General features: G+C 47.4%; 1 protein-coding gene across 3 annotated transcripts in view; it reads right to left on the bottom strand.

Moving 5' to 3' along the window:
- PLXNA4 (plexin A4) overlaps positions 1–14,916 on the bottom strand; it is a 423,946-nt gene that overhangs the window by 383,465 nt on the left and 25,565 nt on the right. For all 3 annotated transcript variants that reach the window (XM_067001330.1, XM_067001227.1, XM_048062474.2), the window contains exon 2: positions 12,524–13,787. In XM_067001330.1, the coding sequence (XP_066857431.1) occupies positions 12,524–13,702 (1,179 nt within the window). In that variant the 5' untranslated portion in view covers positions 13,703–13,787. The remainder of the gene's footprint in view (positions 1–12,523; positions 13,788–14,916) is intronic.

Genomic DNA, 14,916 nt, shown 5'->3' with positions numbered 1-14,916 from the left:
CTCAACAGCAAGGACTGAGCTTCCTGATGAGAATGGACGTGTATCCTACTCCACAATATATTTAAAAATCTAGAGAGATGGTTGTCCTAGGAAAATCTGTCACCAGGAATTTTCAGTACCCTTAAGCTGGATTGGATCTGCTTCTGACCTCCTGCATTCCTAGCAGGATCTCTGCTTCTGACCTCTAGCTCTCCCTTCTGACTCCACTGGGACACGTGGACTTGGCTCATACAACCTTCTCTCCACGTTCTGTGCTGTGAACTGTGGCAGGACCACCAAATTGCAGGCAGTGCCTATCATCAGTGTCTAGCCATGAGGTCCTGGTGCAGGATGGAGACAGCTCCTCTGACACTCACCTTGTGCCACATCATTCACATAATTTGATGCCTGTTACTGCCCTCCCTATCACATGCATTCCTGACACTGGGTCAGGAAAAAAGAAACGTGGGCTTGCCGAGTGACCACCAACAGCTGTAGACCTTTGTCATCTGCAATTCAAGGCCTGGGGAAATTTTGTGGGCAAAAAGATGGGAACCCTGGGCCACCGACCAAAGATAGCACAGCTCACCAACAAACCCGCTCTTCAGCAGTTAGCCCGCAGTCTAACGACATACAAAAATATCCAGTACCATTTCCCTAGGGTGCTTATTGATATAATGGAAGCTGGATAAAGAGCCAGCATTTGGAAATACATTATAATTGCACGCTGCTTTTCACTTGTGCAACCACAGCAGTGGTTACCACGCAATTACATGTCACCATATACAAATGACAGTGCAGTTACAGTAACTTTACCAATTACAGGGAAATTGTACCCACTATGCTAAGAGGTTTTCACTCAAATATAATTCAGGAACACAAGACCGGGGAAAAGTTGCTCAAATTAACTAGAACTTGTACCAGCGTTTGGTTTTTGGGTCTGCAGTTTAAGCATCAGTTCAAGGGCTGGTGTCAAGTTTCCAGAGTGCTGCAGAATCTTAATGTGGTACAGACTTGTTATGTCTGCATTTATGTTCCTGCTGGACTGGGAGCATAAGGCTTCCCAACAGCCTCTACCATCTACCTCCACATCGTAAAATTTGCAATTTCCTGAAGAGGAGGCTGCCTCTCTTATGGGGACCAACAGGTTTCTTTAGTCTTCAGGCCTTTTGCACAGCAGAGCTGACTGATTATTACTAAGAAGTAACAGTGGCTATTAATTTAGCATCTTCTAATTCTGAATTTCTGCCTGATTACCGTGTCAATAGATGTGTACAATATCCATTGACTAGTGAACCCCTAAGTATACTCTAGACCCTAATACTGCAAAATTTAAGCGATACTGGTGCTAAGTTTGCTTTTCTTTTTTCTTGCTGCAGACCCTGGAGACGCAGACCACAGCTGTGCCACAGCCACAGGACCAGTGAGCAGCAGGTGCAGATGTTTTTCAGCCCATGGCATGTTCCTTAACTCATATTCTCACTTTTGCTGTGAACATTGCCTTACTGCAGGCATGGGTCTGGTCAGCAGCAGCATTTTTGCTCTGGAAGCAACAGCAGGCTATCAGAAGGAAACAGTTTGTGTCCCCAAAAGAAGAAAACTAAGACTGACTATGTGCTCTTCTTACATCACAGGTATTTCACTTTTGGGCCCCCAGGCCAATACTGTCCTCAGCAAAATGACATACGTGCTTCTTGGCCACTTGCAGAGAAGACACTCCTAGCATTATGAGCGAAGGTGCAATTAAAAATCCAGCCTGAAACACCACCAGGTTAATGAATCCATGTTACTGGCAGATGGTGTACTGATGTGACCTCCGCTATATCCTTCAGATCCTTCATCAACTTCAATTCCAAGTGTCTGCCATGAAAAATAGTCACTCTGTGTCAAGATAAACAAGATGAGGTGCGGAACCAACTCAGATACCTGGGAATATATTTCAGTGGGATATTCATACTCTCTCTGTTTTGATATTGTAAGTTAAGGGATATTTCAGAGCCTTGGTTAGAGCCCAAATAAGTGATGGAGGCAGGGAAGAGGGGCAGTACCTCCAGCAGCAACGCAGGCTGTCAAACTGAGATATCCCAAACACTCCCGTTCATGGAGGCCTTCGCACCCCACATCCCATTCATCATCGCTGTGTCAGCCAAATCTCTCTTTCGCAAATCATTTCCACCTCCTCAAAAAAAAAAAAAAAAAAATCTGGCATTGCAATTCCAAACCTCAGTCTTAGCACGCCAAGCCATGCAGCTGGGGTGAAAATCAGATCACTGAGGTGTGTGGTCCCTGAGGTTCCTTCCCTCCCGAGCGGGAAACTGTGTCTGCAAACAGGAAGAAGGGATGGGACCTAAAGAGCAGCAAATGTGACTGCAAAAGGAAGCCGAGCTCCTCTGCAGTCCCATAAACTTCCCTCTGCTGGCTGAGAGGCTGGAGGATCGTGTGGATGAGGCACTGAAGGATAAACAGAGGAATATGATCTCTATAGCTCTCAGCTCGGTGCTTTCCATGAGCTTTCAGAAATTCACTTAAAAAATTTCACGCGCCCCCAAAAAAGAGATTATTGAGTGTGGAGACTCTGCCTTTGAAACTGCCATGGTCTATTGGGTAAACAAACATTTGGGGATTTTTCTAAAGTGAAGTATTGATCAAATAAGCTGCTAGAGCTCTCCTGTAAGAACATATTCCAGCTGCAAAGCTGTGTTATGCACCTGAAACACAGCATCACTGACTTCCCCTGGTGCTGCCAGGGAGCAAATGTCACAGAGGGAAAATCCTGGGTGAAAAGGGTTGTTCTGTGTAGGCAGAAAGACGCCTTTGGGAGAGGGACAATTTTCCCCTAAAGGACATTGGATTTCCGTGATAAGCCAAAGGTTGTCTGTATAACAAATTCCATCAACAGCAGCGATGAAAGAGGTGAAAGAGAACAGAGCTCTGTGCCCTGCCAGCTATGCCTCCGTAATCCCGAGCATCCTTGCCATAACTTGTGTTTCGCTCAGCTGTGTCCATCTAACAGAGATGCCCAACAAGGAGACCTTCCCCACATTAAACTCTCGTGTTCATCTTCACCCCCGACCCATTATCTCCTGCTACTTTCTGGTAACAGAATGGTTAAACCTGGGCTGAGACGGAGCATTTCTGGCAGCTGCCAGACACCCTCATTCCAATTCCAGTGACGCACACCAGCACCTTGCCGGATAGAGTCCAGCTGCCTCCCCTATGCTGGCACCACCAGACATTCTCCGCTGAATCACAATTACTATAATTATTATTTTGTTACACAGGCGAAATTATCATTTGGGCTGCAAAGTGCCACGCGCACCAACAGCGCTAGATAAATTAAACAACAACGCTGCTTTGCATGCAGGCGACACCTTCTCCCAGAGCCGCTTAAAAGCATTAATTAAGCCTCACTGTGGTCCTGCAAAGGTAAGCTGTGTTGTAACGAACAACATGTATCTGTTGTTGCTCTTCAGCATGGGGAAATTGCTGGGTTGGGTACAAGAGACCCCGGCTTGCTCACTAAATAATGGAGAGTCGAAGGCTGCGCATCTGTATCAGGGAGAACCGCCTTGTTTCTGGTCCTATAATCTGATGGAAAATGAGTGTAAATAAGCCCGGTTATCAATTTAAACAAAAAAATACATCGCGCAGGCACTGGAAAAGAAAAATCTCCCACTTGCTGCCTCTATCTGTGCAGATCTGGGGAGCTGAGGAATTCAGAGCACTTGTGTCAGCCGCGTACAAATTCACTCAAGCCATTAACTTCCAAATCTTTTTTTGCAGCTGAAAGCAGGCCTGTGCAGCCGATGGCCCTCTGAAGCAGGGACACCGTGACAATTACAGCCCTGTGTTTCTTGGCGCGGGATCCCGACCAATAGCCCTGACCCACTGATGAGTGCTGGGTCATTCCCTCATTAGGAGCAGCACATTTTTATTATTCCCTTCTGCACGCTCCCTTGCTCTGCCTCTCCCACTCCCTGTCTGTGGCTGAATATGCGCCTGGCTAATATTGCTTGTTTACAGGATAAATCAGCTGAACAAATCCCATTATATCTTGGACCAGTGACAATGACGGGGTAATGACATTGAAACAGGGAAAATACGATGTTGTTCCTACTGATCTAATGTCACCCACATGCTCTATCAGCTATGCCAGCTCCAATACTGCATGGAGGAAACAGAGGTCTCTCTGTCTGTCCGCAGCATTACCACTTACATATCTGGATATCCTGTGCTTCAAATACTTCTGTAACTACTCTAAGTATTATCTCCACAAAACCTGCACCATAAAGCAGAAATCACTTGGGCTGAAACGGTGTCTTGTTCCTAAATTTAAGCAACTGGGTGCTGGTGGCACAGGGCAGGGTTTAGGTCTTATGGATTTCATGGCTATTTTATAAAGCACATACACGTGACAGCCGCAGAGCCAGAACAGCTTTTGTTACTCAGCTCCACATCCCCAGGGTCTCAGTCCCAGAGGTCTCTAAGTTGAAACCTCGCTGAAAGCTCTGGGACCCCGTGTCTTCGCTGGATGCTCGTAATGATACAACGTCACACACATACAAACGTCACTGTGCACACTCAGGTGGGATCAATGCGAGAGCATTTGCTACCTCCGGGAGAAAGATGCAACAAAGGTTTGCACTTCAGCGAGCAAAGTGAGGCCATGCTCTTCCGCTTCCTAACATTTATCTGTGCAAAGGACTAGAGCTGAAGAGACGGATGGTTCATAGGTAGATGTGAGCATGACACTCAGCTCCATCCCGAATTAGAGCGTGTCTATCCAGCCAGGTCTGTCGGCCCTGCAAACACCGTGTTTGCTCCCAAAGTTGTTTTTACGTTACCCAGAGTCTGCCTATGCCACTGTAGCACGGCCATGCAGATGCCAGGCTGGGAGCATCTCAGGCAGAAATATGGTCAGAGGAGACCTGGACATCTCTCTGTAGGGACAACACTCTTTCCTGTCCCCATCATCATATCTTGTCCCCATGTTCATAGTGGCTACTCCCAGCATCCGTATTAATGCTGCCTGATGTAATGGGAACCCGTGCTTCTGTGCAATTCAGGTAAACAGGGAAACACAGTTATTTCTGGGGCAAAAATAATGCCCTATGCTATGTGTGTGCTGGAATATAAAATAAATGCAGACATGTGCATCGGACTGTTCGCAGAGGCTAAACATCTTCACTGATTCCCCAAGTACGAAGACAGACCCTGCACTGTTTTTCACCCTGACAACTCCACTCACATCAGGCAAGTGAGAAGGGGTCTGTGCAGGATTTGGGCTGTAAAGCAACGCTGAATCCAGCATACCCGTGACCCCCTCCTCAACAGAATGGTTATTGTACAAACCCCAGCTGCCCCCAGTCCGGAGGTGCTTTAAATAGCATCAGGCTCATGCAGGGAGACGCAGTCACTTTGCTTCTGGCTTTTTCAGGATTCTTCTGAGTTTTGCTTGATCCTTTTTTTTTTTTTTTTCCTTCCCAAATGTTGCATAAGCATTCCCCTTGGCCTGGGAGGCAATCTCCTGGTGAGGCAATATGAGGTCAGGTTTGTGAAATAGCTGATCACCCGGCATGGAAGCAAACGCGAGGAGATCATATGGAGCCCTCTGAAAACGCGAGGCTGAGCCACGTGTGACCGCAGGGCTCGACCACAGAAGAAAACAGCCCGGGTCGCTGGCAGGGGAAGCAGCAAAGATCGGTTCCCAGAAATAAATGCAATCGTCCGTGCGGCGAGGAGCACAAAGCAGACGGCCCAGGCGGCGATGTGGAAGCTGGCACCTCGCTCTCCTGCAGAAGCATCTACCTGGAGGCCAGCGGGAGCAGGGAAGGATGCTGAGAGATGCTGAGAGATGCTGAGAGATGCTGAGAGATGCTGAGCCACAGAGGCACAGCCGGCGCGGTCCGGAGATGGGACTGATGGCGGGGGGAGGGAGCCGAGCCTGAAATATCTCAGACGCAACAGCGAGTCAGCAGCCTTGGGCCCTGCTCTGTCTTCAATGAACATTTTGTATGAGCAGGGTCAAGCAGACGCGAGGAGCCAGGAGGGAACAGCACAGCGCGCACGGGTTTGGCACCCAGCCACTTAAAGGCAGAGGGTTTCCTCTTATGTTTGGGAAGGAAGTAGATGGCTTCTTGGAAGCTTTTTTCAGGGCTTGATTTTTTTTTATTCCAGCACAAACAATATGCATTTTGGAAGGAGAGGCTGCGGGGCGGGGGTGTGATAACAAGGCAATTAATGACAGCCAGTGTTATTTCTGATCTGGAGGTATCCTTTCAAGGACAGGTGTTTAATACCAAGGACCACACTTAATGCCTTAAATGCAATCATCCTCTCTGTGCAATTAGAGCCTGGTTTACAGCCCTTAAGTGCAAGCTTCAGTTTATGTAGGTGCTTAAGAGTTTTTGTTTTTCTCTCCCCTAGGGCCTCTGAAGCCATTTCTCCTGCCTGGAGTGCAGAGCACTCTGCAGAGACAGGTAAGTGTCCTTATCCCCACTGGCAGAAAGCAGAGAGGTGGCACTTGGGAGGAAGGACTGCAGCCAAGGAAAAAGTGAAGATGAACCCATGCGGTGTATGAGAAGCCCCTGAAAATGAGTTTTCGTCAGGTTAGTTTATGCATGTCCAACTAAATGCTGGTTGTGGGCTTTTAAGGATATCCAGAGGTCAGGATGTCGCCAGCAGCTACATCCAGGCTGAACTGGAATGTGGATGCTGGAAAAGTCCCGGTGCTCACCCTGAGCTACCCAGCTGCAGGTACATACACCGACTGGAAAACCATGAGGGTTTCACTCCTGCAACTCCATTTTGTCTCAGCCATCGTGTCCCTGGCAGACCACGAACGCTGCTGGGCTTGCTCGTCAATGAATTAGCACTAATTAATGAGCCTGCCTGGTCACATCACAGTGGAAGAGGTGGGGAGACTTTCCTAATTCCAGTTACAGAGGGGCCAGGACCTTGCTCAGAGCGGTGGAGATTTGAACTCGGTTGCTCTCCATTAGCCTGAGGAGCATGGCCTCAGACATCTCTGGTCACTTCCACCACTGACAATAATCACGAGAAATACCAGCCACATCCCTGGAGAGAGCTCCCCGCTCTGCTTTCGCCTGAGCTGCCTCACGTAGCAAGATAATATGACATTTCTCTCTATTAAAGTGTCTTTCACCCCAGAGCACAGCCAGCTTTGTAGGAGAGACAACAGTCAGGCCATGAAGGGATGGAGAAAGGGGAAGGAGGAAGGTTCGTGGGGGAGATGTCCAAATCACAGAGCTCAGCTGCAGAAATCCTAAGCCAGCACCCTGCCCCTTGTCCAAGTTACATCCCAAATAAAACCCTCCATCCATTCCGGCTCCCAGCGTTGGCAGAGGACGCTGGTCTTCCCTTATCGAAGTGCTGGACCCAGCAAGTCCCTCCAGCACACGCTGCACACACACGCTGCCATCCAACACAAACTGATGTGACCAATTATACAAATAGAGAGCTGGCAGGCATAGCCTGTTTGCTCCGTCTCAGCGTCTCCAGTGAGCATTCCCAGAGAGGCATTTCCGTATTTCTGAGGCTACTGCTTCTGCACAGGCTGCTCCCTGTCACTTTTTAGGATTCCTGTTCTTGTTTACCGAGGAAAAAGAGGAAAACACCATTAAAAGTTGACCAAAAAGTGGTCCTCAACTGACCACGAGCTCTTTGGATAAGAAACATAAGCCTGTGTGATTTGGGCTAAAGGAGCGCCTGCAAAGCTTTTATGCATGGTATACCCAGTAGGGATGAACAAAAGTCCCTATTGTACAAGCAAGAGTGGCATTGACCTCGCAGAGATTCACTTAGGATAGCCCTGCTGGCAAGCAGTGGCGCTCTGAGGTCTCATGAAACCGATAGCTCGTTCCTGTGACTCTGAGTCATTCCCCAGGGAAAGCGGCAGGCTCATGCACTGGCCAGCCCCACCAGGAGAAACAAGCACACGCTGTGTGTGCAAAATGTCAAGGCAGCAGCACCGCGTGGACTACCTTCCACATGCTCCTCTCCCTTAGGGCTAAGCAAATCTTAACACTCCTTTTTTCCCCAATCTTTTCCTTCTAAGGGAAATTTTAGGGGAAATGTTAGATAGAGATGATAATCCCTGTCTTTTGGTTGATAAAGTGATATTTTTTTTCTTTGAAACAGCCTTTTTTCTCCAGCAACTCCATCCCATGACCTTTTTAAATGATTCTGTTATGCTGTTTCCCATGATGGAGAGGAATGCAATAGCAAGGATATTATTCCCTCTTCCTGCAACAGTTGGGAACATCGGGCACAACACGAGGATGCAGGAGTCCCTGAGCTGTAAATGAGCTGCAAGTCACTTTTTCCAGTGCCTTAGCTGCCCCTCCTGTAAAACAGGGGTAATGCTCTCCCCAGCTTGGTGTCTCAGAAGTGCTCTGTTAGACCTGAATGTTGTTGAAGAGGAAAATAATGACACAGATTTTCTGTAGGAAAATTATGGCCACTCCATCGTCAACGGTAGCCTCTCCAGGAGTCAACTTGACTGTGCTTTATACTATATGCACGCAAGCTAGAAATTGGCCCGGTGGTACAGAGCATGGATCAGTCTCAACATCTAGAACAGGCAGGGGGAAAGAGGGAAGCAGGAAGGAGTAGGAGAGCAGAGTCCACCTGAGGAACAGACATATGGAGGAGATGCAGACCTCTCTGGGATCCAGGCAGTGGTACCTACAGGGATGTTTTGGAGAGCTGCTGATTTAAATGTGACTTGAAGCATCAGAAGTGGAAGCCTTCATGGCTGGGTTACTTGTCAGACAATGACTTGGGTCCCAAATGACCCACCTCGCCTGCCCTCTGTTAGCAAAGTGTTGGAAAAATATTGCCCAGCTCTTTGCACAAAGCCTTTTGTTAGCTGGTCAGATTCAAAAAAAAAACATTTCTGCTCTCTCCCAACTGACAACGCTGCCATGAAAAACAGGAAGAGACTGAATACAGTAATTTAAGCAGTCAAACTCCATTTCCTGCCAAAAGGAAAAGAAAATACCGGCGAAAGGCAGAAACCAGGCGATATTTGGGGACAGACAATTTGATTATCTTGGGCAGATATTTGCACTGTGTATCCGGTAGAAGCTGCAGCGGTGGAGGTGACACCTTTTCATTTCAGGGACTGCAGTCTGTTAGGCTGCAGAGCAGCGGGTGATGCGGGGAGGCAGATCAGGCTGGCGAGCAGGCTGGGATCTCCCCAGGTTACAGCTCTGGGTTGCAACCAGTTCCTAAGCCAGCAGTTGGTCCCTTCAGTTGGTTCCTTCCCCCAGAAACGGTCCCTTGACACCTCCATCTTCCTCCCAAACTGCCTTTTTTTATGTTTCTAAACAAATTCATCATTTCCATCAACAGTTAGTTACAAAGTTTATGATGTGCATTCGAACCACAATCTTCTTTACCCAACATAAAGATTGTTTTCTGCCTTTATAAGCATTTTTTCCCTTTAGACCAGCCCTTCCTTCTGCCAACACCTTGAGAACCTGTACAGCCTCATTCCCTCTGCTCCATAGGTCGATGCACCACACTGCACCACAAAAGTGATTGCATTTTGGTGGCGCACAGTGCTTTTGCTAGATAGTCAAAGGGGACAAAAGTGCTCTCTGGGGCTATATAAGTAGTAATGGCTTCAGTGTCAGGAAAGGAGATTTAGATTAGATGTGAGGGAAAGCTCCCTTACAGCAAAGACAGATCATGTAGGGAGAGAGGGGAGCCTCAATCGCTGGAGGTTAAAAACAGGTGAGACAAACATCTGTCAGAAATGTTATAAGTAAGGCAGAAGGGCAAATCAGATGACCTCATAAGACTCTTTTTTTTTTCCCAGCCTCATTTTTCTCTGGTTATATGAATTTCTAAGCATTTGGGGTCAAGCGTACTATTTAAATATAAGCTATTATCCTGCATTTGCAAGGTACAGACAGCGAGGAAAACCAGAGGTATTACCTGAAACTATTCATCACTTTGGTGAACATCACCAATTTGCAAATCAACTGTCCAGACATAAAAATCCATCTATTTTTCCTGATTTGTGCTGAAGATTAAGAGGAGGACAGCTGTAGCAGAGGAACAGGAGCAGAACGAGCATCAAGGATTGTCTATTCACCTCTGGTTTTTCACAGGTCATGTCTGACCATGCATCAAGATGTGAGGACAGAGTGATGAGCCCAGTTCCATAATCCACAGTCTTAGAGTTAATATCTCAGAGAAGGACTGGAATATGTTTTCTAAGAGTATTTCTCTGCGATGCTCAGTGGGGGTATCCCACAGTTTCTTTCCACCCATCTGCTCCCTGCCAAGTGTACCAGCTGTAACTGTTCACATGCAGGATTTTGGCTGCTGGAAACAGGGCAGCAGAACTGAACTTCAGGTTCACAAGCAGGTTGAGCCTGTACCAGCAGAGACACATTTGATATCCACAGAAAACCAGGAAAAATCACACTGGTGGCTTTGTAATTGGTTTTATAACTGCTTCAAATCCACTTTCTAAAAGGCAGAGCAGCAGTACTGGTGGCTGGCTGGCAAGCAGGACATCAGCAAAGGAGATGAGGTCCTCACGGATATATGCCCAGGCTCCAAAATACTTCTCCAACCACCAAATATTTTCCAAGCTTAGCGGCTGGACTCTGCAATCCTTACAGCAGCCAAGTCACTAATACTTCGTCCCTCGGGCAGCACAGCTGATCTCAAGCAGGGCTTGCCAGCAGCTCTAAGTAGACTCATTTAAGGATAGCACAGCCCATTTAGTTACCTTTTCAGACTCCTGTTTTTTTTTCCAAGGATCTCCAGGTTCTTTTTCCAGCTGGGAAGCATTAGCATCTCTGATTCACAGTCACAAAGATGCTCTTACAGTTTTCCCTGTTGTGTTACCCAGTCCCTGATTCCTTGTCCTCTCCCCAGTCTCTGCAGTTCTGTCCCTCCAAATTCAGCCTGATGTATCCAGGATTCACCCCAAGGGAGATGGGAAAGCTGTTGGCCCTTTTTCCTCTTTCTAAAGCCACAGAAGCCACGTGATTGATGGGTTTCAAAATTCTTGATTTGACAGGTCCTGTTTTGCAAGCATTAGCATGGAGATGCTCTGTGCAGAGCAGATTTGCAAATACAAGGAGAGGCTTAAGAGCCCAGGAATGTAACTCCAGTGGGAAGCTCCCAGCTTAAATCTAAAGGCAGTTTTTTGAATGTGCAGCAGCCTTGAGGCTAAACAAAAATAAATAAATAAATAAATAAATAAATAAATAAATAATAATCAAAGCCAGATCTGGGCACAGACTTTCTCCCTGTGCAATACTGCATGGGGAGTTTCACTACTGGCACAGGTCTAGACAGACGAAATTGCACTAAAATGAAGGGTGCACCCTCTGCACCTTCAGCGTAGGAGTGTGAGAGCACTGCAGCGTTGTGCAACGATGCTGAGGGTGCTGGTACAGAGGGGAATTAGGACAGGGTAAGGCAGAATCGATCTCCCTACAATGAAATTTCCATCTGCATTCCTCTTAGCGTGTCCTTGTCCTATAAAGGAGCAACAGCAGGGATCCCCCAGCAAAGAATGCTCGAGTACAAAGGAAAGAATGAGTGATCCGGTATCCCAAGCCCTGACTCTGCCATGAGATGATTTGGGCAGGAAAGTGCCCTGGTGTTTCTCCATATTCCCTTTGCTCAGTCTTAAACTTGCCTCTTACTTGAAAGAGCTAATTAAGGAAGGAAATCAAAGCCCAGAGAGGCGGTTAGTACAGCAGCCGGGGCGCAGTGCTGGCTATAATGCTGATTTCTGTGCACGGTATCAAAGCCAGCCACATACTGGCGGGGCTGAGGCAGATTTCCGCAATGACACTTTAGTGAACTGGCAGAATAAACCAAGACAATTTCTTAAGACCATTTGTAGGTCAGGTAGACCAACCTCTTCCCCAGTCCTGCCTTTAAATCTTGCAGCATTCAATCCTTGATCTGTAGCCAGGCCTTAATTTTTCAGTGCACAGACACTGCAGAGCTGGTTAGAAACAGGAAGACGAGAGACTTTGATGGTTAATGACCAGCACTCCTCAGACACAGAAAAAATGAAGCCCTGGCTTCACAAAGCTCCCGGAACAAATCCTGCTCCAACTCTAGCCCAGAGAGATAAAATTCCACCATCAGACACAGAAGCCAGCACAAGCAGTTGACTTTATCTAAGTACTGTTTTGGTTAAGGCTTGAGCCAAAACTGCAGAAGGAAACGTGATTTCACCCCTAATGAATTGCACAGTGAAATAAAAACAACAGACCAATTCCTCCTAAAGATTTCAAGGTCCCTTGGCATAATCTATCAAAAAACATAAGATTTCTGGGAAGGTCAGGAAGTGATACCTTCCTCAGCTCATCCATGGCAAACTGAGGCATGGACTGGTTAGATTAGGTGGTGTGGTGAGCCAGAGGCTGAGCTAGGACTGGGACAAGGCAGGTTCATTTCCTCGCTCTAGCCATTGAGCCACACTTTAAGCTCTGTGAGCACATGAGGAGGTTAAACTCAGGTGGTTAGAGGCTTGACTTACCGCACTGCTACAGGGAATATCCTTGACTTTGAGCCAGGCCAGATCTAACGTCCCCTCTCCCCTGTAGCAGGACTGCAGCCTGTCCTTGATGCGATCGTTGATCTTTTTCAGGACAAAGATGCAAAGAGCGGACTCATCCAAGGACTTCATCTTCCTTTTCTGCCCCTTGGAGAAGACTGTGAAGAGGATATCATCCTCAGGGCCTACACCCAAAGACCTCGCCAGAATGGCTCCAGCCTTGGACAAGTAGGCCGCCTGGAGCAACCGGTACTCTACCCCGTTCTTCTCACAACCAATGGGCACCTCAACATAGGAGTTAAAAGCTGTGTCCTCCTTGCACAAACGGACCAGCTTAGAGGTATAAACCTGCTCCTTTGTGGTGGAGCCAGGTGGTGAGATCATCTCAGGCTGCAGAGTGAGGAAATAGACAAAGTTACCACTGCTGAAGCCATAGATGTAGTAGATATCAAAGTCAGGTATGATGGTAAAGGTGTCTGAGGGGATTTTAATCATGGAGGCCACAAACTCATCATGGAAAACGTATGCAAACATCCCATCTGCCTCAGAGTTCTTGGTTAGCTTTCTGCTGGAAATAGTGGGGAAATACTCAGGCTTTCCATCCACAGCAGTGGCAATGAACAACTTGTCATCCATGTTGCTGTAAGAAACAATGACTCCAAAAACAGAGCCACTCTCATTGACACCGGAGAGGTAATGCTCCTTCTTGTGGAAGGGCTCACCCAGCTTGAAGAGGTCATCCAGCCTCAAAAGCTTACAAATGCCCTGGTAAAGGCTCCCACAGGCTATCAATCGATTCTCCTTGTAGTCTATGAGAAGCATTTTGTTGATGTTGTTAGTGGGTGTCAAGGGTTCATTGCAGGTTTGGACTATCCTGGGAGGATAACACTTGGGATTGTCTTCATCGGGACCAGTCTGGTGGGTCACCAGGACCTTCAGGTCACTGGAGAGTTTGTAGATCCTGTTGACAGCTCCCAAGTAAATGTGCCCAGTTCTTTCATCAACAACCAAGTGGTTGAAGTTCCCCTCCGCTTGGTCTCCAGTGAAAGTGATGAAGGGCCTCTTTGGGTGGGGTGGCTGCTGCCTACCAAGAGGTGACACCGTGGCAGATAACAGGAGGTGAGAAATGAGGCAAGTCCACTTCCACATGGCTGGTGACATGTTTAGAAAGATTTGTATTCCCAAGGGAACGAAGATTGAAAGCTGTAAGTGTCTTCAAAACACCAATTCCCTGGCAGATTTTGTCCTAAAAGCAAAGAGAAAAGAAAACAAAAGTACGTTACTATGGAGTATTCCTTCCTCCTCCCTCCTTCACAACCATGCCATCATCAGAGCATATTTAATTGCTAATCCTCCTTTTCTCATCTCTGAGCTCTCTACTTACAGCCAGCACAAAGGGAGCCCTCCTGAAAGAAACGATGCTGGTAGAAAGAGCAGAAATCACATAGCAGAATAATAAATCAGTGCCCTCTTAACCTCTGCTACACACACGCATGCCCCTAGGTGCAGCACAAGAATTCACTGGAAGCCAGAGCAGTGCAGAAGGCTAATGGTAGAATCATCAAGCAGCATTACTGTTTGCACTGCCAACTTTGACCCAGTTGTGTATTTGCTAACACAGGACAGGAGAAGGATTACTATGCTGCTCTTCTGGATGAGGGACTGAAGCCTGGAGAAGGTCAGGGACCTGCCTACAGGGACAAGTCCAGATGGATGCTGAGCTCTTTTGCAGCTCTTCAAGTTTGCCAGGAAGAAACCAGTTCTGGTCTGACATTAACATCCTTTCAGGGAGACGCTGGTTCAGAGCAGGCCTGTTTGAACTGGCTCTCTGTGGCTACCAGATCAAAGCTGCCACATGCCAGCCCAGCTTGGAGTACAGATGTAGAAGCTGCGGTGTGCCAGCCTTCAGAGCCACATCTACGAAGGGCACAAAGCCAAGCACAAAGCAAACTGAGTACCAGGTCCCCTCCCTCCCCTGGGCCCTCACCACAAGACTGCTCTTCATCCACTGCATGGCCAAGACAACATTGTCCAAAAAAGAGAGTTCCACTGGGCATCTCAGAGAAGGTAGAAGAAAGGGGCTGCCTAATTATTAGCAGTAATGAAGTCTAAAGGCTTTATTATTAGCAATAATGAAGTCTAAAGTAGCTTTCTTGCACCACTCAGTCTCTTAAAATCTCCCAGGTTTTAACTGGGGTGGTGGGAGCTACATGGAGTTCAAACGGCTGCTCTAATTTGGTAAGTGTATCACCAACACCCCATCCTTGTGCCATGGCAATACATCTTCCCATTCAAAACATCCACCTGCTCCCTACTCCTTCTCCTCTTCATGGTTGCTTCTGTACCAAGAGAAGGTTTGGCCTTTTATGGTCCCA

Source organism: Anser cygnoides, chromosome 1, assembly GCF_040182565.1.
Source record: "Anser cygnoides isolate HZ-2024a breed goose chromosome 1, Taihu_goose_T2T_genome, whole genome shotgun sequence".
Classification (NCBI taxonomy): domain Eukaryota; kingdom Metazoa; phylum Chordata; class Aves; order Anseriformes; family Anatidae; genus Anser; species Anser cygnoides.
The sequence above is the reverse complement of the archived record's forward strand: the minus strand, read 5'-3'. Positions and strand labels throughout refer to the sequence as shown.